The sequence below is a fragment of the Lolium rigidum genome, chromosome 2, assembly GCF_022539505.1.
Source record: "Lolium rigidum isolate FL_2022 chromosome 2, APGP_CSIRO_Lrig_0.1, whole genome shotgun sequence".
NCBI lineage: Eukaryota > Viridiplantae > Streptophyta > Magnoliopsida > Poales > Poaceae > Lolium > Lolium rigidum.
This window is the reverse complement of record NC_061509.1, coordinates 211,654,276-211,674,375: the sequence shown is the minus strand read 5'-3', so window position 1 is coordinate 211,674,375 and position 20,100 is coordinate 211,654,276. Positions and strand designations below refer to the sequence as shown.

General features: G+C 44.0%; 2 protein-coding genes across 2 annotated transcripts; one reads left to right on the top strand and one right to left on the bottom strand.

Annotated features, from left to right (window-relative positions):
- Nucleotides 1-3,258: 3,258 nt before the first annotated feature.
- On the top strand, nucleotides 3,259-6,008 carry LOC124690533. The gene is made up of 2 exons (XM_047223906.1): nucleotides 3,259-4,402; nucleotides 5,728-6,008. Exons 1-2 carry the CDS (start codon nucleotides 3,259-3,261, stop codon nucleotides 5,742-5,744), a joined length of 1,161 nt encoding a protein of 386 aa, XP_047079862.1. The 3' UTR covers nucleotides 5,745-6,008.
- A 996-nt stretch (nucleotides 6,009-7,004) lies between these two features.
- On the bottom strand, nucleotides 7,005-12,383 carry LOC124688070. Its single transcript, XM_047221788.1, has 7 exons — nucleotides 12,226-12,383; nucleotides 11,600-11,698; nucleotides 10,863-11,226; nucleotides 9,972-10,106; nucleotides 7,844-7,926; nucleotides 7,577-7,682; nucleotides 7,005-7,469 (listed from the first exon to the last, which is right to left on the bottom strand). Exons 1-7 carry the CDS (start codon nucleotides 12,378-12,380, stop codon nucleotides 7,362-7,364), a joined length of 1,050 nt encoding a protein of 349 aa, XP_047077744.1. The 5' UTR covers nucleotides 12,381-12,383; the 3' UTR covers nucleotides 7,005-7,361.
- Nucleotides 12,384-20,100: the final 7,717 nt, after the last annotated feature.

Here is a 20,100-nt window from a genome sequence, read left to right as displayed (position 1 = left end):
CCCGAGGGACCAGGGGCCACCAGCAGTCCTGGGAGCCTCCCGGCTCTTCGTGTTGCTCATCGCTGCTCGCCGGTGGGTTTTGGCAGGCAACACAGTGACGCTACAAAAGGAAGAAAAAATTAAGCATCAAATAAATGTTAATCAACTTAATATTTTCATACTGGTTGTCAATCATATACTGATCGTGAACTGAGTACTGATCGTGTGCAACAATCAGGCAAATCAACACATTAGCAACCTTTATTTTATCTCACCCATATTATATAAAACCCCACATGTCAGCATATTGAATGGGTACACGGTATGGGTTCTACCATCCCATACCCATCCCCACTCTATGCAATGGGTACAATATTTTCTCATTTGTATACCCATGGGTAATTTTGTACCCCATACCCATATTTCATTGGGTTTTTACCCGCCGGGTACACGGGTGATGGGTGCCCATTGCCATCCCTACCCCCGGAGCCGCGTTCTGGCCATCATTATCTTGATCACCCTGATTTCCGTTCGGGTGGTGTCTGGTACTTGCTACCGCGAGTGAGGTCAACGGAGCTGACGAGCGGGTTGCCAAGTGAATCTAAATCCTCATAACCTTCCACAGAGTCCCCCTTGATGATTGCGTACACCTGATGATGTGCTCGATAAACATCGTTAGTAAAAACTTCTGAGTTCGATTTGGCTTCCCTAATATCGGAGTCGATGTAGTCGTGTAGATCGTGGTTGATGACGTCCGTCGAGTCTGCATCTTGGAGTGCTTGATTTGATGGCGACTCGCTTTCATCGGAGGAGGAGACGTCGTCGAATAGATCGGCGAGATCCCCCAACTTGAGGTGGAGTTAATGTTGCTAACATAGTCGATCAACGAGTTTACCTCGCTGGATGAGCCGACAAATGATGTCGTTGTTGTTGGTGTTGCAGTTGCCGCCGACGAATCTGAACATATCAGATTAGATAGGCGAGTTGAGCCTCTCAACTCGACGCGGAAGCTTAGACTTCCGATCGTCAGATCCATTCCGTGATCAAGGTTGTCGAAGACCGGGAGAAGGGCGGGTGGGTGTGGAAGAAAGTCAATGAAGCCGAACTTGATTTAGCCACCAACAACCATCGAGCTGCTGCTTGGTGAAGTAAAAAAAAAGGCTGAATACATGGCTCCAACGCCTAGATTTCCCACAAACGGCGCCAGAGGGGTGATCTTGGAAATCTCCATGGGTGATGGACTTAGGGTTTCGGGGAAAAGAGGTGCTCTAGTGGCACACCTTGGCTTATGGGCTTAGTTACTTCCGTCCTTTGGTCTCATGGGCTTCACCCGAATATGCATTAGGGTTACACAAGCTGCAAGCCAATAAGGCATACCCATGTCACCGGTTGTCACCGGATTGGCACGCCCTGCGCTAAAATGGTGTCTGGGAGGTCCTCGAGCGACTCCGGGGGTGGCCAGATTGGCCGCGGAAGGTCCTCGCACGGCCGCAGCAAGAGCTCAAGTGGCGGTGGCTCGAGCAAGAAGGCGAAGGCGCAGAAGGTCGCATCGGACGTAGCCCGCCTCCACGGCTCCTACTGCTACCTCAAGCACGACATGACGTTGCCGCCTGCGTTTCTCTCGCAGCGGGCACGGCCGTCACGTGCATCGCTGCTGGCGCTGCAGATGGAGGTTGACGATGCCAGTGCCACGTTTCGCCAGCGACTATGTCGATGGCGCGGACCTCCCTGCCCTCCTCGCCACGCTGGATGACAAGCCGACCCTTTCGCACGGAGATTTCATCGTCAACGTGGAACTCCCCTCCGTTGTATGTCTCGTCGAGGCGGCGAGCCGCCACGAAGCCGAGAAGAAGGCAAAGAGGCGGCAGATTGCGAAGGAGCAGGCGAGCAGCCGTACGAGGACCTCGTCAGCGATGATGAGTGAAGGTCGCGTCGCCGCATCCACAACGTCCCCGCCACGACATTAGGCTCCAGTGAGCATCCCGGAGCCAAATTTTTCTATGTAACATGTTATGGCAGCACATTTTGTTAGTTTAGGAATATGAATTGCAATGTAATATGAGTTGCAATGTTGATTTTGCCGCATTTTGGATTATCAAGGTTGAATTGTAATGGTTAATGTCTCCCCCGATATTTTTTAAAATTTATAGTCCGCGTTGTCGCGGAGGCTTTTTCCCTTTTTAGATGAAAAAGGCCTCGCTCTGCTCCATTGGATGAAACCTCATGTTTAGGATTTGCGGTTTAAGAGATCTGTTGGAGATGTTCTACGTTAGGATAATATAGGAGCTCAACTACTTAAGAGCATCTCCAATAGCATTGCTATGATGGACTGGTAAAATTTTGCTATATAAGAAAGAGAGAGAAGGTATAGCAATCCACACCAAATTTTGCTTTCCTAGCCTTTGTATAATAGCAATCCGAAATTGCACACTTGCCTGTCCAAACTATTTTCTCTTTATTGTATATTTTTTTCACCCTTTCCTCTTTTCCTCTTTTCCTCTTCTTTCTTCCCCGCACGACCGGTCACCATGAGCGACATGCACGCCGCCCTCCCACCAGCCACATGCCCTTCGGCCGCCCATGTCTCTTGCCCGTGCTAGACACCCACCCGCAGAAGCCAGCAGTGGCGCGGTACCCGCCACGGCCGCCATGAGCAACCCACACCTGGCAAGCGGTCGGAGGAGGGAGACTCCTGACGGCCGTGGGAGGGACCAATCCAGATGGAATCCATCCGAAATCGATGGATACAGCGCTGGTAAATCCGGCCATGGTACGTGCTCAAGGTTGGGGGCTCCGATGTGGCACGGGAGGAGATGGGTGGGCAGCGGGATGTTCGGTACGGCGTGGGAGATGGCGGCGGAGGCAGGACGACGGTGGCTATGCAGCGATGGCTGGAGATGGCGGGGACAAGGGCTGTTGGGCGTGAGTGGAGACCTCCGGCTTGTTAGTTGCTTTTTTCGCGCCTCGCTTCACAAGTTATACAAAGTGCTTCCAGACTTTGTATATTTACAAAGTGGAGAGGCAAATATAGCGAGCTTTTTTTTTAAAAAAATAGCAAATATAGCAAGCTTGGTATAATTTTGTGAAGGAGGACTACTTATACAAATGTTGTTGAAGCATTATTTTTAAAGCAAATTGCTATATTTGCAGTTTTTAGCAGTCCCCAGCAATGCTCTTGGAGACGCTCTAACCAGTACGTAAAAGGGAAATAACTAGAACACGAGCTATGAGTACCGTTCCAAAATAATTCCCCATTCGAGTAGCGAGGGCGGCGCCGAGATGGCCGGCCGCCGCCGTACTTCGCCGGCGTTGGGGCCGCTGGACGACGAAGATCTCCTGGCCGAGATACTCATCCGCCTGCCCCCGAAGCCCTCCTCTCTCCCACGGGCATCCCTCGTCTGCAGGCGCTGGCGGAACTTCGCCACCGACTCCGCCTTCCGCCGCCGCTTCCGCACCCACCACCGGAGGCCCCCCATCCTGGGCGTCTTCGAGGAGTGCGCCAGGAAACTCAAGTTCAGGCCTCTGCTCGACCCTCCCGACCGCATCCCTTCCGACCGCTTCTCCCTAGATCTCAGCGCCTACGGGTTTTTCAGCTGGAGCGTCCTCGGGTGCCGCCATGGACGCGTCCTCCTCCTCAACCGGACGGAAAATGCTCTCCTCGTGTTTGAGCCTGTCTCGGGAGACACACACCGCATCCTCGTTCCGCCGGTGTTCACCCGAGATGGTTCCACCGACGCCTCTGCGGCGGTGCTCTGCGCTGCCGGCGACGACCAGGACCACGTGCACGGAGACTGCCACACCAGCCCCTTCATGGTGGTCATGGTAGGCACCGATAAGCGTGCTCAGGTAGCCGTCGCCCGGGTGTACTACCGAGAAAGTGGCATGTGGGGAGACCTCATCTCGTCGGCCGAGCCATGTGCCGGCTATGTTGGCCATCGACACTGCACCCTCATCGGCAATGCTCTTTACTGGTGCCTATATGGAACGGGTGACGATGGAATACTCAAGTTCGATTTGGATCATCAGAGCCTCACTGTGATCAGCAAGCCTCCTACTTGCCCCATTGATAGCCAAATCCAGATCATCCGGGGAGAGGATGGTGGTCTTGGCCTTGCCATATTGTCGTACCCGAGTTTCCAATTGTGGGAGCACATGGTCGATTGTCACGGTGTTGACACATGGGTGCCGCGGAAGACCATTGAAATGGACGAGATGCTTGGTCGGAAGGCTGATCATACACATATAGTGGGGTATGCTGAGGATGCCGATGCAATTTTTATGTCTATGCACAAACCTTCGGACAGTGACCCCTTCAGACGCGTCCTTGCCATCGTTCAACTTGAGTCAATGAAAGTCGAGAATCATCATGGAACCTGCGATCAGAATACCGCCTATCATCCGTTCACAAACTTCTATACTGCCGGTATTTGCCTCTCTTTACATTAGAGTAGCATGATTCTGTGTATTATTCATATATATGGTTGCTGGAGTAGTAACTAGTTATCATTTTCCTCTTTGCTTGATCGATATAATTAATAGTTGTGCTGTTTTTTTATGTTATACTAGTTTCACTGTACTTTACTCAACAATATTATAGCTGCAGAGTTAACATACTTTGTATGTAAAACCATTGTGAAAGTGTTTAAGATAAATTGTAGTCAAAGGGCACCTTCATGGTAAATCTTGCACCTTAAATCTAAACATATCCTGCTCTAAGGGGGACACAGTTAGTTCTGTTTACTCAAGATTTCCTTATCGGCAATCAACACTTGAACCCAGCCACTGAGGCTACATTAGGAGTTACTGATAGAATTTTCATATGGCCAAGTTGTTGACAGTTATAAAGAGTAAAGATCATAGGTTAAACCTTAGCTTGTTTCGAGGTCATATCGCTGATAATTCTTTGTTTGTTATTCATGCTGAGTTCATCTTCTTCCTCCCCATTTTTGCATGTCAACCAATTGGGTTGCAAAAGGTTTATAAATTTTGACTTGTCAGGCTGATATTCATCTGTTAAGTTTAACTCATCTCATTGAGGTTTCATATTTTGTTGTTTGGGATTGTTCATACCTGTTCTGGATATGGCCATAACGCTCGTCTCTTTAGAGTCAATTGCCTGCATGAAAAGATCAAATTACCCTAACCTTCATGTCCCTTTTCCCTTTGCTCTGGCCTGGAGGTAGCAAACTGCGCAGATGAATTTGATCATTCGTGTACAGAACTGTCCACAGAAAAAATGTAATTAACCAATTGCTAACAAAAGTTCGTATTGCCTTGCTGTTAGAATGTAGTGTGGATGCCAGGATGATACTGCTTGAAAGAAAAGAAAAAAAGCAAGGCAGATATCTATTCTGGTCGAAGTTCTTTTACATTTGTACTTTTATCAGCAGCTTCTGAAGTTTGCAAATGGATAGGTAACTATTAATTATTATGATTGATCATACTCGGGAATCTGGTGTATATATAAACCAAAGAATGCGACACTTTTATGGGAAAGAACTTGGCATTATATATTAGAATCATTTGAAATCACGCATCAAGACTGTTATGTTGTGCTGAACCTTAATTGTGTGTTCAGACACCAGTTTCATCTTTTATACCTCTCTTTTTTCGAAATGCTATTTTACTGCTAGAATGACCCAACCTTGAAGATTCAGTCATAAATTCCATGACCGTGAAGTTAACATTTCCTTACCTTCTCAACTATGGCTCGTGCACTCGTGACTAATGTGGTCGGTTGCTTCACAGGCACTGCTAGAGCGTGAAGTACTCCGCCAGCCATTGAGCCACCGAAGCAGCATGAGCTAACTCTGTCCTCCTACATCTCCTGAAGCCTCTAATTTCTTATGATCTGCATACTTCCTATAACTTGGTTGATGCAATGAGATTGTTTGACTCGTATCAAGGAGGCAGACGGGGATTACTGTGAAAGAGTCTCTGCACTTTATACTAGTCCCATGTAATATTCTATGACACTTTATACTAGTCCCATGTTATATCTATGACTAATCTCACTTGAACCTTGCAACTGGAGTGCCTGTGAGTTATGTATTCTTCTTCTGTTTTCCTTTTTCTGGAAAAATTAAGATGTATGTGTGCCATTTCGTACTGCCTGCCACTCGTAGGAGGTAGAATCTCATCATATGATGGCCATACGAATGAATTTTGTACGTTTGTTCCTCTCGTTTTAATAGCTTTGCTAGTTGCTACCACAGTTTCGATGGCTGAGGCTGCAAATTCAACTGTTATGAAACTGAGGGATGTTTTAATTCTGAGATTGGATTTGGAACAACTGAGATCTACTTACAATCTAATAGTATCTAAGCCACTAATAAAGTCACTAGTAGACACTAAGATGCCAAGTGTAGAAGAAGCAGCTTGCCCCATGAGCTGCTCGGCTAGGTGTGCATTGCTAGTTGCTACCACAGTTTCGATGGTTGAGGCTGCAAATTCAACTGTTATGAAACTCTGGATGTTTTAATTCTGAGATTGGATTCGGAACAACTGAGATCTACTTACAATCTAATAGTATCTAAGCCACTAATAAAGTCACTAGTAGACACTAAGATGCCAAGTGTAGAAGAAGCAGCTTGCCCCATGAGCTGCTCGGCTAGGTGTGCAACGCTGGCAAGCATGTAGCGCCGTGCAACGGTAATGCTCCAGCAACAGGCACTATGCAAAAGGGTTAGATTTTGAAATAGTTTTGCCGAGAATTTACTTTTCCCTAAACTATGCCTCAGAGGTTTGTTTTATCATTTTCGATGGCATGCTTGGTGAAAAGAGCACGCCGCCATGCTCCCAAGCATATGCTTTCTCAAGGCGCCAACTTCGACTTCGAAGCAGCTCACCTTTGTAAACTGCTTGCTTAACTTCAGACACCTGCAAGGTGCAGTAAATCCCTAGGAACTACACGTTACTTAGCTCGAATCCCTTACGTGCACAAGAAAAATCCGGCATTGCAAACAGGGATCATATAGAAACTTCAGGGTAGTTCATCTAAATCTTTGTCAAGTTGCCAATCACCATTACAGTAATAATACAATTGCTTAAGAAAGTGTACAAGCTTGTTGGTTCTAGGGGTCCATGGTCTAGGTTAGCTTATAGAAGTACGACAATTATGCCATGGATGCCCAGCAGTTTCAGTGAACTTTGTAAAGCAGGCCCTGCCCCCCAGCCACCTAATGACCTCCAAGCAACGAGGCATGGCATGACAGCACAATGCTGAATAAAGTGTCACCTGCAGGCAATGCCTCCTACGCGCTCTTTTGCACGATGATGCGCTACGCCCCAACACACAAAACCTACTTACTCACATCCTTGTATGTTCTTCTTTCTGAACCTCAACACTTGCTTGATTGGAGTAATAGAGAAAGCTGGATGAGCTAGGCAGTTTCAGGGTTGGAAGGTTCAGCTCCAACCTTCCACCTCTCAAATTCTGCAACACTCAACAGGAACGAGCTTGCGTTTCGATGCCCCCCACCACCGTATTCCTAGAAAAAAAATTAAACAAAATATTCTATAAGCCAACAAGTCTTGACATAGACTTTTCGCAAGCCAAGGCACTGCAACCTTAGAGATCAGTGAGTGAGAAAAGTACCTGAGAGATAGAAGTTGTGTCTTCTTGACCCAAACTTCTGAGACTAATTTTTAGCATCTGGTCATTATTCAACTCAGGAACTTTATATACCACCGCGCCAATAGCTCTGAGGAGAAAAACAGAGCACAATTAAGATTACGAGCTTATGACATCATGCTGTAGTGAAGTCAAAATTATTCTTAGATAATGGATGAAAAGAAGACGCAAGAAAAAAAAACAACTATGGATCAATATAAAAACTGGGAAACGTAAAACACTAAAACTTGCCTCAGATTCAAATTCCGACTCTTGTCAGCTAGCTGGTTTCCGAGTTCACTTCTCAACTTCGCAATAGCATCGGCATTGACAGCCTAAGGGGCAAAATGACTAATTTTAATAAATAAGATGGCCACCGAAGGAGTGAAGGTTAAATTCATGGCTTCAAACAAAACAAAACAAAATATGTAGTGTCAAAGTTATCCAGGTGAGGTGCGTATGTAACTGTCCCTGCAGGTGTCAGCTGCCGAACCCTCCCTACCAAATGCACTTTGACATCCCACAACTTCTGCAGATTGCGTAGACCCATTTATCTTCATGTTAATTGTATCTATGCCACTACAACTTTCGCGAGTTGGAGAAATGCCATTACAAAAACCTAAGTTGGAAATATGCCACTACAACTCTCTCATACCCCTATATATGCCATTTTCTTTGCTAAAGAGAATAACGGTTCAATAAATACTTGTATTCCAGTATGTATTTCAATACTGACCATACTACCCCTGTGCCCAAATTTGGGCAGCACTTTTAGGTCGTCCGGAAGCCAAAATAATTAAAATAAATAAGTTTTGGACAAAAATTGAACTGGCTAAAAAAATCTAACAACACTGATACAAGACTACTGTGACATTTTTAGCCAGTTCTGCGCACATATGCAGACCCTCGCTCATCTTGTTAGTGTTCAATGTTCATACAAAAAGCATCTAATACAAAATTCAATTAAAATCTATAGAATTTTCTGTTGAACACATCTCCATGAGGGCAAGGAGCAAAATCTTTGTTGCAATAATTCAACAGCAATCATCTGCCTCCCTGTACCCAATCGTATACAATAGCAAGCATAGAACCAGGAGGAGAAATAGAAAAGGAGTATTGGAGGCACAGGAGCTGGCTGGCTGGTCTATGGGGTTGGAATCTAGGTGCTAGTAGAGGCTGCCGGAGATTTTCTGTAGAAGGGGGGAAGGTCTCCGGGTATGCTCCTGCAGTCGTGGCGCTCTCCTCCAGCGGTTGCGCCGCAACCACGTCGCTCGCATACGGTCCCCACCGGCGTGTGTGACGCGGCGTTGAGCGCCTCTGGCCACCTGCGTCCTAATCCAGCAGCGGCTGACTCACGTCGCGCCCTCTTCAATCAGGGCCGCTTCCAGAAGCGCCCTCCTCCACCAACACCCGCCTCCAGCGCCCTAATCCAGCAGCGACAAACTCCCGCCGCTCACCCTTCAGCACCATCACCTCGAGCAGTGGCCGCCTCCGACAAGCCATCGCGTTTCATGCGAGAGGGTCTGGTTGATTGGTAATCCAGTCAATTGACTGAGAGATGGACGTGTCCAGTTACAAAATGTTACTAATATAAAGGTGTATAAGAGTGTATAACTTGGTATTGGACAAAATGGCATAGGTAGAGGTATGAGAGAGTTGTAGTGGCATATTTCCAACATTGGTTTTTGTAATGGCATTTCTCCAACTTGCGAAAGTTGTAGTGGCATAGAAGATCCAATTAAGTATTTATCTTATTCTTAAGCACAAGGGTAAAATGTGCTCAACAGTTTACTCCTATAGTCCTCAGGCATATAAACATCTCTTCTAATACAAGTATACGTAAACATGTAATTTGGACGAAACAAACTGACCATCGCAAAGAAGATTTTTTAATATTCTACTAAAAGTTGAAATAAGTAAATAACTACATGAATCAAGTAGAAACATATATATTGTATTTTTATTCAAGATCAATGAAGGAGAGCCTTGGTGCAACGGTACAGCTGTCGCCTTGTGACCAGGAGGTCACGGGTTCGAGACGTGTAAACAGCCTCTTGCAAAAACTGCAAGGAAAGGCTGCATACAGAGACCCCAAGGTGGGTCCAACCTTTCCCCGAACCCCACGCAAAGCAGGAGCTTCGTCCAGCGAGCTGGTCCTTTTTTATTCAAGATCAATGCTTAGTAAAAGTTGGAAGTTAGTGTAATATCAGCTGTGATTAGGCAAGATTAATATCAGTACATCACTATCTATGTAGTAATGCATTTTCAGTTTTTCACATCCATCACCATGCAGTGTGGACATAAGATGGAGGAAACTTGCCGTGCATATAGCAAATGGAGAAGAACCAAAACAAACAAAGGATATGCATATTTGTCTTACCAGACAATTGCCAAACTGCCCACATCCTAGTGCAATTTCATAGGACTTCTCTAAACAATCGGCAATCAATGTTTGCTTCTGCGATAATGTTACTTGTCCCCTAGAAATCACTTGTTCAGGATCCAACTCCAGCAGCTGCAATAAGACCAGCACACAATTGCAGAAAGGTATTGGAAATAAGATATCGAAGTGCAAAAATAGCATAGGTATGCAAGGTATGATCAGCTGAAGTTACTACTCCCTCCATCCCGGTTTATAGGTACTGCGTGTATCCCTAGGTCGTAAATTTCACCAACGTAATACAAAGTATATATTACAAAACATATTTAATTAGAAAGTTCAAATGTTCTACTTTCCAACAGCTACATTACAGGATGTAATCATCAAGCACTAATAGCTAAATTATCTGGGAATAGCACCATTTCTAAATGTGATCATACTATGATTTTAAGTTGCTAATGAGTACTCAAGCAATTGTTTCATTGAGCAACAGCCTGTAGTTGATTACTATACAACAGAAACAAGAACAAAAGGACCAATACTCAACATGCTATAAAGTGATAAAAGGTGTTGAACATGCATGTTCAAGTGAAAGGAGGAAATTGTACTGCAGAAAAAAAATACTATACTACTCCCTCTATTCCAATTTGTAAACCCTCTGTTCCAATTTGTATGCTCTCTGTTTATATGCGCCCACACATTTTGAGGTTCAAGTTTGACAATCAATGAGACCAATGAAATTTGGAGTGTGTCACAAAAATTATCAGTGAATTATAATCGAAAATAGTTGCTAATGGTATGATTTTTATGGCACGTGACTGAAATATTTTGGTCTAATTGATGGTCAAAGTTGAATCTCGAAATAGGAGGGAGTGACAAGTCAGTCGTTACCTGATCAAACAACTTTCCATTTTCATTGACATTGAATTCAATGTCCAGATCTTTAAGGCCACTGCTAAAGGCCTTGCTATTTGGAATAGTCCACCTCCATAGATCTCCGTCCTCAATAAGCTTGAAGAGCTTGTGTACCATCTCAAGCTTGTTGTCAGGTAGATATTTCACTTCAGTTACAGCATTACCACTTCCATGGTTCCGTGAAGTACTAGCTTCTGTCAGCAATTTGTTGCTAAAGTAGTCAAACGCAATTGTTGCTCCACTGCGTTGCATGTCAATCACCTTATTCACATTTTCCCCAAGTGTAGCCCTCCCACACAGACTTTCCAAGGCAGTCTTATGATGGTCTAAGATTGTTACACTGAAAAAGGTAAAACAATTATATAAGTGTCTCCACCTAGTGTGTCATTCTCATACAAACTTCTGGAAGCAGCGTTGTGATGGTCTAAGTGTTACGGTGGAAAAAAATAAACACTTAGAAGTATCCTGGTATAGCAAAGAAAATATTCTAGTGCACAGCTTCACAGCTCAACGATATCCAAAATGACTGAAGGCCACCATGTGTTATTCTTACTACTTAAAGATTAAGATAAACATTGAGAAGGCCCTACTACTGTGCATAAAATTAGGAAGAATACATCTGGAAGAATCTAAGATTAACCAAATTCACATTAAACAAGAACGTGAATAACACAACATAAATGGAAAATGTTCAGAAATGAATGTTTGCAGACCTCTGAACCTTCGGGGCTATATCAGCAACAAAACCAGGAGGCCCTACGAAATCAAGCAGGTAAACATCTTTGATTTCATCAAACGGAAGACCATCGCTCCTACAAAGAAGAAACCAACACGATCAATGTTATAATAAAGAGGAACACAAAGATCATCGTTCTGAATCTGCTCTGCCAAGGCTTTTGTATGGCATGGGAACAACAACACTAATATATTCTGGGTGACTTTTTTGTCCATTCTGACCAGTCCCGACTAATGATGTACTGAACAAATACTCCACACAGTTCAGACTATGCAAAACTTTGTCTCCCGTAGAGAATACGGCTACCATGTGTCTTTTTTATGTGAGATGTTATTTCCTAAGGTGATTCTTCAGATACAATACAGATTGGGTGACACACATGTAGCTTGAGCAAACTGAAAAACGCCGGGACTTTGTCAAAGAACAACGCATACTTCCGCGAAAGTGATGAAACTACACCTGAACACTGCAAAGGCAAAGCTCTATGGGATTTCCCTGACAGTCAACTTCTGTCAAAACGAGCATCTGAAAGAACTTGCTTGGTACAGATTCGATCTCGCGCATTGATATTACGGCACGTTAGGTTAAGGTCCGAAATACTACCTGATGGGGTCGTAGACGGTGTTGGGGAAGAAGCGGACGGGGAGGGCGGCGGCGGAGAAGTAGAGGTGGGCGGCGAGCGCAGCGAATGCGCCGTCCGGGCACGGGTAGTGGTACAGCACGGCGGACACCTTCCGCGCGGACCCAGCGCAGGCCATGAGTACTGCAGATGGCGAGCAGACGGGAGGCGGCGCGGCTGGCGGCGGTTGGGGGCTGGGGTATCCTGGTTTTGGACTCCTTTTTTTTTTGTTGAAGCAAACGATTCTACACTTTTGTCGATAGCTGAACAAGATACAATTCGTGAGAGGAGACCAAGCCATCGACATGAGGAAAACCTAAAAGAAAATTTACAAAGATCAACATTCACATCAACATTATTTGTAGTTAAACAGATCTCGCTAGTTCTGAAGAAAGGTGAGAAGACCAAACCATCGATCGGGAGGATTGATAAACAAACGATGCCATCAACTTCGAGAGGTCGACGCAAGTGTGGGAGCACAGTTGAGGTGGATTTACTCGCCCGACACCGCTCCCACCACCCCAAGGGTGCAAAACATCAGACAAACCCTGACCCTAAAAACTAGACCATAACGGAGGAGCGAGGTCCCCCCTTCCTCATGTCGTTAGAGCGGCAAGCGGAGGGAGAGAAGATCAACCTTCACGCCGGTGGAGATCTAGCGGAGAGAGAGATGTCGCCTCCACCTCCTATGGAGAGAGACGAACGGAACTGTTCTCGCGATGGTGCAACAACCAGGATGAGAGATAGGAAACTAGAGGATCCACAGCGATGTTGGGGGTTGGGGCGAGGTGGATGCCCTAGAGCGAGGATGTTGGTCACGAGGTGGTGGATTTGTCGTTATTCCTCGACTTCGTCGATGGGATGCGGTGGATCTTGGTTCAAGATATCATGGGGACGTCTCCTGATTGACGTGCCACAACGACATGTGCCTCGCTGCTTGCAGCGGATCTGTTCATTAACTCAAAAAGACTTGTTGGCGATGGTGCTCTTTTGAATTTGGCAATGTTGGACACTTGTCGTCTCTTTCAACGCGCGTCTAGGCAGTGTTAGAGTTTTCACGGTGACCACTAGCTTCGACGAGTGCATAAAACAATAGGGGTAGTTTTCTGCAAAGTTTTCATGCACTTGTTTTCTCCTTGTATGTATGTTAGTTCCCATGTTTGTTTGCCCATGTAAGTTGATTTGAAATATGTGGTTGCTCTAAAAAAACATTATTTGGAGTCCTCTACGCTAACTCCTATTTTTTCTGCGTTGGGATGTTTCACTTCTCCATTGTTGTGAAATAAAGGTAATAGTAATGTAATTATCCACTACAAGAATGATAAAATGGTCTCCGCCGCCACTTCCATTGCCTCCGCCGCGGGACAACTCGGTGGACTCCGTCACCAACGTCTTTGATACGTCCCCGACGTATCCATAATTTCTGTCGTTCCATGCTTGTTTTATGACAATACTTACATGTTTTGCTTGCACTTTATGATGTTTTCATGCATTTTCCGGAACTAACCTATTAACAAGATGCCACAGTGCCGTCCTCGTTTTCTGCCGTTTTTGGTTCCGTAAAGGCCGTTCGGGCAATATTCTCGAATTCGACGAAACGAAGACCAAACCTCCTATTTTTCCCGAAGCGTCCGTAACACCGAAGAAGAGTCTGAGAGGGGCCGGAGGGCCACCACACCATAGGGCGGCGCGGCCTCGGCCTCGGGCCCGCGCCGGCTCGTGGTGTGGCGCCCTGTGTGCCCCTCGCGCCGCCTCTTCGCCTATAAAATCCCTTTCGGCCTAAAAACACCGAACTCTTGACGAAACCCGTAAAAGACCTGCGGGCGCCACCACCATCGCGAAACTTCAATTCGGGGGACAGAAGTCTCGTCCCGGCACTCGCCGGGACGGGGAAGTGCCCCCGGAAGCCATCTCCATCAACGCCACCGCCTCCATCATGCTCCGTGAGTAGTTCCTCCATGGACTACGGGTTCTAGCTGTAGCTAGTTGGTATTCTCTCCCCATGTACTTCAATACAATGATCTCATGAGCTGCCTTACATGATTGAGATTCATCTGATGTAATCGGTGTTGTGTTTGTCGGGATCCGATGGATTGTTACATTATGATTGTCTATCTACAAAGTTTATGAAGTTATTGTTGTTGCAATCTTGTTGTGTTTAATGCTTGTCACTAGGGCCCGAGTGCCATGATCTTAGATTTGAGCTCTATACTTATTGCTTAGATTGTATCTACAAGTTGTATGCACATGTCACTGTCCGGAACCAAAGGCCCCGAAGTGACATAAATCGGGACAACCGGAGGGGATGGCGGTGATGTGAGGGACACATGTTTTCACGGAGTGTTAATGCTTTGCTCCGGTACTCTATTAAAAGGAGTACCTTAATATCCAGTAGTCCTTGAGGCCCGGCTGCCACCGGCTGGTAGGACAAAAGATGTTGTGCAAGTTTCTCATTGCGAGCACGTACGACTATTATTGGAAAACATGCCTACATGATTAATGATCTTGATATTTTGTCTTAATGCTATTTAAATCCTATCAATTGCCCGACTGTAATTTGTTCACCCAACACTTGTTATTGGAGAGTTGCCACTAGTGTAGATAGTCGGGAACCCCGGTCCATCTTTCATCATTATATACTTGTTCTCATGTCATTGGAAGTAGTATCAACTATCTTCCGGTGCCATTGCTCCCGTGTTACTATTACTCGCTGTCGTGTTACTATTACTACTCGCTCTCATATCACCGCTACTTTCACATCACCCCCGTTACTAGTGCTTTTCCAGGTGCAGCTGAATTGACAACTCGGTTGTTAAGGCTTATAAGTATTCTTTACCTCCCCTTGTGTCGAATCAATAAATTGGGTAATACTTCCCTCGAAGACTGTTGCGATCCCCTATACTTGTGGGTCATCAAGACTATTTTCTGGCGCCGTTGCCGGGGAGGCATAGCTCTACTCATAAGTTCACCTGGGGAGTACACTCCAACTCTCTCTCTATTTTATTTTATTTTGTTTTGCTTAGTTTACTTTTGTATAGTTTATTTGTGCTTAGTTTATTTCTGTCTAGTATTAGTTTGCTTAGTTTACTTTTGTCTAGTTTATTTCAGTTTTGTTTTACTTTTCCTATATATCCAAAAATCCATAAAAATTTGAAAAATCGAAAAATTAAAAACTGCTGTTATGGGAGAACCTACAACCTACTTGGAGCTTATAGAATGTTATAATTGTTATAGAGAATCAAGAACTGGTAAAATAATGAGTGCTATGATAGAAAAACTGAATACAATTGCTAAAATCTTGCTTGAATGCCATGATATAAACCGTTGCTCTCAACAGGATACTAAACATCTTAAATTTCAATGTGGCTTTAGTGAGGAATTTTTAATTAAGAGCTATAATCGGAATTGCTATATTCATTATGGGTTCGAGGAGGTAGAACAATTTGTCTTATTTATGGGAGCCTCCGAGATAGAATCCTTCATGGTTGAGAATTATGAAACTTGTGTTGTTTGTAAGGGCCTTAAAGATTATGTCTCTACTATCCTTAATTCTTGCATAGAATGCTACAGTAGGGAATCCTTATATCCTTGATTATAAAGAGAGACACATTAATGCACAAGAATGCACTCACAATTTGCAGGAACCGATGGAAGAAGGAATTGATGAACCTGAAAGCTCATTGGATGAAAAAGAGGAGGAAATTGATGAACCTGAATGCTCATTGGATGAAAAAGAAGAGGGGAGTGATGAACAAAAGGAGGAAGAATGGATTAGCTACCCATGCCAACCTTCTAATGAGAGTAACTCTTTATCTCTTACACTATTTGATTGTCCTCCATGCTTACCGAAGAGGTTGAATGTTATGTTCCGGTGAATTCTCTTGAAATAGTACCTATGAGTAATACTTGTGAGAATGATTATGCTACTATTATTTATGATAATCCATGCTACTTTGATAAATCTTATGATAATGCTTTGTTTGTGCCTGATGTCGAAATGCATGGTACTAAAGAATTTTGCTTGGAAAATGTTTATGATAAGGCTCTAGATGATGGTCCTATGTTACTTGATAATATTAATTGTACTACTAATGAAAATGGGATTGGAGAGTTCTTGACTTATTCTATGAGTCCCATATCTCTTGAGATTGATCAACTACCTTGTTATATTATTAATAAAAGTAAGTTTGAAAGTTTTAATTCCACTATTCTTGAACTTGATAAAAATTATGTGTTTGGAAATCATGAAAGGTATGCTGCATGTGATAGTTATGTTGTTGAGTTTGTTCATGAAGCTACTGAAAATTATTATGAGAGAGAAAAATATGGTAGTAGAAATTTGCATGGTACTAAAACACCTCTCTATATGCTTAAAATTTTGAAGCTACACTTGTTTTATCTTCTTATGCTTGTCACTTTGTTCTTCATGAATTCATTTGTGTACAAGATGCCTCTTCATAGGAAGCATGTTAGACTTAAATGTGTTTTGAATTTGCCTCTTGATGCTCTCTTTTCTTCACATACTATCTTTTGCGAGTGCATCATTAAAACTGCTGAGCCAATCTTAATGGCTATAAAGAAAGCAACTTCTTGGGAGATAACCCATGTGTTATTTTGCTACAGTACTTTGTTTTATATTTGTGTCTTGGAAGTTGTTTACTACTGTAGCAACCTCTCCTTATCTTAGTTTTGTGTTTTGTTGTGCCAAGTGAAGCCTCTAATCGAAGGTTGATACTAGATTTGGATTTCTGCGCAGAAACAGATTTCTATCTGTCACGAATCTGGGCTGTTTTCTCTGTAGGTAACTCAGAAAAATATGCCAATTTACGTGCGTGTTCCTCAGATATGTACGCAACTTTCATTAGTTTTGAGTTTTCTGATTTGAGCAACACAAGTATTTTATTAAAATTCGTCTTTACTGGCTGTTCTGTTTTGGCAGATTCTGTCTCTGTTTTTTTGCATTGTCTCTTGTGGACTTTAAGCGAGGTTTTCTAGATGTAGAGGGCTGTAGCTAATGTTTTATTGAGTTCTTGCAATGTGCCACTGATGACCCACAAGTATAGGAGATCGCAACAGCCTTCGAGGGAAGTAAAACCCAAATTTATTGATTCGACACAAGGGGAGGTAAAAAATACTTATAAGCCTTAACAACTGAGTTGTCAATTCAGCTGCACCTGCAAAAGCACTAGCAACAGGGGTGATGTGAAAGTAGCAGTGATATGAGAGCAGTAGTAATAGTAACACAGCAGCAGTAATAGTAACACGGGAGCAATGGCACCAGAAGATAGTTGATACTACTTCCAATGACATGTAGAACAAGTATATGATGATGAAATATGGACCGGGGTTCCCAGCTATCTACACTAGTGGTAACTCTCCAATAACAAGTGTTGGGTGAACAAATTACAGATCGGGCAATTGATAGGATTGAAATAGCATTAAGACAGAATATCAAGATCATTAATCATGTAGGCATGTTTTCCAATAATAGTCGTACGTGCTCGCAATGAGAAACTTGCACAACATCTTTTGTCCTACCAGCCGGTGGCAGCCGGGCCTCAAGGGAAACTACTGGATATTAAGGTACTCCTTTTAATAGAGTACCGGAGCAAAGCATTAACACTCCGTGAAAACATGTGTCCCTCACATCACCGCCATTCCCTCCGGTTGTCCCGATTTCTTGTCACTTTGGGGCCTTTGGTTCCGGACAGCGACATGTGCATACAACTTGTAGATACAATCTAAGCAATAAGTATAAAGCTCAAATCTAAGATCATGCCACTCGGGCCCTAGTGACAAGCATTAAGAATAACAAGATTGCAGCAACAATAACATCACAAACTTTGTAGATAGACAATCATAAGGTAACAATCCATCGGATCCCGACAAACACAACACCAATTACATCAGATGAATCTCAATCATGTAAGGCAGCTCATGAGATCATTGTATTGAAGTACATGGGGGAGAGAATACCAACTAGCTACAGCTAGAACCCGTAGTCCATGGGGGAACTACTCACGGAGCATGATGGAGGCGATGGCGTTGATGGAGATGGCTTCCGGGGGCACTTCCCCGTCCCGGCAGGGTGCCGGGACAGAGACTTCTGTCCCCGAATTGGAGTTTCGCGATGGCGGCGGCGCCCCTGGAGTCTTTTTGGAGTTTCGTCAAGAGTTACGGTGTTTTTAGGTCGAAAGGGATTTTATAGGCGAACAGGCGGCGCAGGGGGGCACCTGGGGGCTCTCCACCACAGGCCAGCGCGGGCCCAGGCCAGGCCGCGCCGCCCTATGGTGTGGTGGCCCTCTGGCCCCTCTCCGACTCTTCTTCGGTGTTCTGGATGCTTCCGGGAAAAATAGGAGGTTTGGTCTTCGTTTCGTCGAATTCCGAGAATATTGCCCGAACAGCCTTTCAGGAACCAAAAACAGCGGAAAACAGGAACTGGCACTGTGGCATCTTGTTAATAGGTTAGTTTCGGAAAACGCATAAAAACATTATAAAGTGCAAGCAAAACATGTAAGTATTGTCATAAAACAAGCATGGAACGACAGAAATTATGGATACGTTGGAGACGTATCAGCATCCCCAAGCTTAGTTCTGCTCGTCCCGAGCAGGTAAACGATAAAAAGAATAATTTCTGTAGTGACATGCTACTTACATAACCTTGATCATACTATTACAAAGCATATGAAATGAATGAAGTGACTCAAGGCAATGATCTATAGTTGCTAACAAATAGATAACATATAGCAAAACTTTTCATGAAGAGTACTTTCAAGACAAGTATCAAAAGTTTTGCACAAGAGTTAACTCATAAAGCAATAAGTTCAAAGTAAAGGCATCGAAGCAACACAAAGGAAGATATAAGTTTCAGCGATTGCTTTCAAGTTTCAACATGCATATCTCATGGATAATTGTCAACATAAAGTAATATGATGAATGCAAATATGCAAGTATGTAAGAATCGATGCACAGTTCACACAAGTGTTTGCTTCTAAGATGGAAGGAAGTAGGTAAACTGACTCAACATAAAGTAAAAGAATGGCCCTTAAAAAAGGAAAGCATCGATTGCTATATTTGTGCTAGAGCTTTGGTTTTGAAAACATAAAGAGAGCATAAAAGTAAAGTTTTGAGAGGTGTTTGTTGTTGTCAACGAATGGTAGTGGGCACTCTAACCCCTTGCCGAGACAAACCTTCAAAGAGCGGCTCCCATGAATTATTTTTATTTTTGGGTGGCACTCCTTCCAACCTTTCTTTCACAAACCATGGCTAACCGAATCCTCGGGTGCCCGCCAACAATCTCATACCATGAAGGAGTGCCTTTTTATTTTAGTTTCATTATGATGATGACACTCCTCCCAACCTTTGCTTACACAAGCCATGGCTAACCGAATCCTCGGGTGCCGTCCAACAATCACATACCATGGAGGAGTGTCTATTTTTGTTAATTAATTTGGGACTGGGAATCCCATTGCCTGCTCTTTTTGCAAAATTATTGGATAAGCGGATGAAGCCACTAGTCCATTGGTGAAAGTTGCCCAACAAGATTGAAAGATAAACACCACATACTTCCTCATTAGCTATAAAACATTGACACAAATCAGAGGTAATAAATTTTGAATTGTTTAAAGGTAGCACTCAAGCAATTTACTTTGGAATGGCAGGAAATACCACATAGTAGGTAGGTATGGTGGACACAGATGGCATAGTTTTTGGCTCAAGGTTTTGGATGCACGAGAAGTATTCCCTCTCAGTACAAGGCTTTGGGCTAGCAAGGTTGTTTGAAGCAAACACAAGTATAAACCGGTATAGCAAAACTTACATAAGAACATATTGCAAGCATTATAATACTCTACACTGTC